This window comes from Portunus trituberculatus, chromosome 30 (genome assembly GCF_017591435.1).
Source record: "Portunus trituberculatus isolate SZX2019 chromosome 30, ASM1759143v1, whole genome shotgun sequence".
NCBI lineage: Eukaryota > Metazoa > Arthropoda > Malacostraca > Decapoda > Portunidae > Portunus > Portunus trituberculatus.
The window spans coordinates 8,495,250-8,497,749 of NC_059284.1; the positions used below are offsets into that span (position 1 = coordinate 8,495,250).

At 35.4% G+C, this 2,500-nt stretch overlaps 1 protein-coding gene across 4 annotated transcripts in view; it reads left to right on the forward strand.

The window, feature by feature from the left end:
* Nucleotides 1–2,500, forward strand: part of LOC123510766 (neuromodulin-like) — a 151,232-nt gene that overhangs the window by 53,151 nt on the left and 95,581 nt on the right. For all 4 annotated transcript variants that reach the window (XM_045266124.1, XM_045266127.1, XM_045266122.1 and 1 more), the window contains exon 2: nt 1,694–2,500. This exon is cut by the window's right edge and continues 45 nt beyond it. Coding sequence is in view for 3 of the 4 variants with exons in the window: in XM_045266127.1 (XP_045122062.1) it covers nt 2,476–2,500 (25 nt within the window). In the remaining variant the exon portion in view is untranslated. The remainder of the gene's footprint in view (nt 1–1,693) is intronic.

Below are 2,500 nucleotides of genomic sequence, written 5' to 3' on the forward strand. Positions count from 1 at the left end.
GCCAAACAGCAACAAAAACAACAACAATAACAACAACAACAACAACAACAACAACAACAACAAACCTCAGACAGAAAATAAAACAAAAAGTCAGAGAGAGAGAGAGAGAGAGAGAGAGAAAGAACACAGGTACCACGTCAGTCTACCTGTATAAGTGAGGCGGGGAAGTGTAAATGCAAATATATATGTAAATGATGGACAAAATAATGAAGGAGGTGCGTTATTTTTAGTCGCAGGAACGAACCATTGATAACAGAAGGAAGAGAGAGAGAGAGAAAGGATAACTAAAGGATGAAAAGAAAGAAAGGAGGGAAAAAAGAGGAATAAGTAGAAATATGCAAAAAGAAAAATAAATGAATAAATAAGAGAGCAAAAATAGAAATGTGCAATGTCTGAAAACGAAAGAAGAAAGAAGAAAGAAGAAAAAAAAGAAGTAGAAATATGGAGAGTAAGTGAAGAAAGAAAGGAAAAAAAAAACAGGATGAAGGAGAAAGAAATATGCAGTGTCTATAAAAGAAGGAAAAGAAGGAAAGGAGGAGAAGGAATATGAAGGAAGGAATGGAAGGGAAGGAAAGGAGAAGGAATTTGCATTGTCTCGTATCAGTTCATCATCATCACTATCATCATCATTATTTTGGAAGTTACTAGGTCAAGGAGAGAGAGAGAGAGAGAGAGAGAGACGAAAAAGGTGAAAGCATACTGCAACAATTCATAAAACAGTATTCTCTCTATTTTTTTCATCCATTTCAAATCATTTCATCACCACACGATTCATATCAGCGTTTATATTCCCAGTCCTTCCACCCGCTCCACTGTAACTTGCTAATTCAGGAGTCTGCTATCTGTTCATTTCAAAACGTAATAATTTCTCTCTCCAATAACAAGGGTTCAGAAATTTTGCGTCTTGTTCTGCTTCGAATTAAACTGTACTGTTTTGTATTAAAGTATTCTTGTTCCTTTTTACATTTATTTTGTTGTCTATGTTATTATTTTCGTCGTTAGTTTGTATTCTTTTTAAGTTTTCATGTCTTTTTTTTGCGCTTAGTTTGGTGTCTGTAGCATTTTGTCCTTCATATTAGTTACATTCTGATTAGTCTTTTACTGTTCCTGCCTCATTTTGCTTTTGAATTATTATCTACTTTAATTTCCTTTCTTATTATAGCCTGTCTACCCCAAAATTGATCCTGGATTTAAAACATTTTGCAGCTTATTAATATGATATGAATAATACTTGTTTTCTGTTGGTCAACGCACTTATCACATCGTTGTCCTCAAGGTCTAACAGCTACGCATTCTCTGGGACAATTCAAACTGAGATCGAGGAGCCACTTTAGAGTAGACAGACTATAGTAAAATTTCCAGCAACCTTGAACTTTTCTCTTACTGGTTTGTCATTATTAAGTATGTTCTATCAGTATTTTACCGGCAAGAGAACTCTAATTTGTAAATGAGCAGAGAAACTTTACATTAACAAATAAATTCTCTTTTCTTCGTCATTACCATTCTATACAGTTTCTCCTCCGTAATTAATTCCAGGTTATACTTACTCATTTTTCATTTGTTCCTGGTTTATCTTTATTAGTTATTTGTAAGTTAGTCATATTCAAAATAAAAAATTACACCTTTAGTTACCTACACTTCACTTACAAACCTGACACAATCTCAGGTGCTAATTAAACCATCCTATCTCCAGGTACGGCCATCCACAGATGAGGGACAGGCCGGTGGACTGGGTAATTAGTGTGCAGACAGGTGTAGTCCCACTGTGAGGACGGAACCGCAATGCCACCTGACCAGCAAACCGTCCCTCCCTCAGGACTGTCGCCTCGTGCGTGACTTGTGCATAAACAGATCCAGGAAGGTGCAAGGGAGGCACTTGCGTGGAGGACTGACGCCAAGGTGTTGCTGTGTGTCTGTGGCGGGACGGTGGGAGGAGAGGAGAGGTAGTCAGTAGTAGAGAGACTGAGAGAGAGAGATAAATAAAGGTAAAACAAGAGAAAAATAGATAGAAAAAATACAGAATTATACAAAAATAGATGCAAAGACAAAAAAAAAAGGAGGAAAAGATAAAATATGGAGATTCATGCAAAGTTATAAAAAAAAAAGGTAGAAAGCAGAGATGAAAGAAAAAAAAGATAACTACCAAGAATGAATGTAATTTTTTAGTCTTACTTGATACTGAAAGCCTCAAAAGAATTAATTAAAGAAATAGACAACAACAAAATAAAAAAGAATGACTTTAATGAAATAAAAAAAAATCTTAAACAAACACGAAATAACGAAAAAAAAAAACGAAACAAAAAAAATCACAAAAACACAAAAAGAGAAAGACGAAGGAAGAAAAAAGAAAGAAAAGAAATGAAAGAAACACCGCAACACTACCAATGACTTGAAGAAGGAAGAGAGAGAAAAAAAACAAAGAGAGAAGAGGAGAGAAGAGAGAAAACACCCAAGAGACGAGGTAGAAGAAAGAAAATGGGGTGCAGCTCCAGTAAGGACC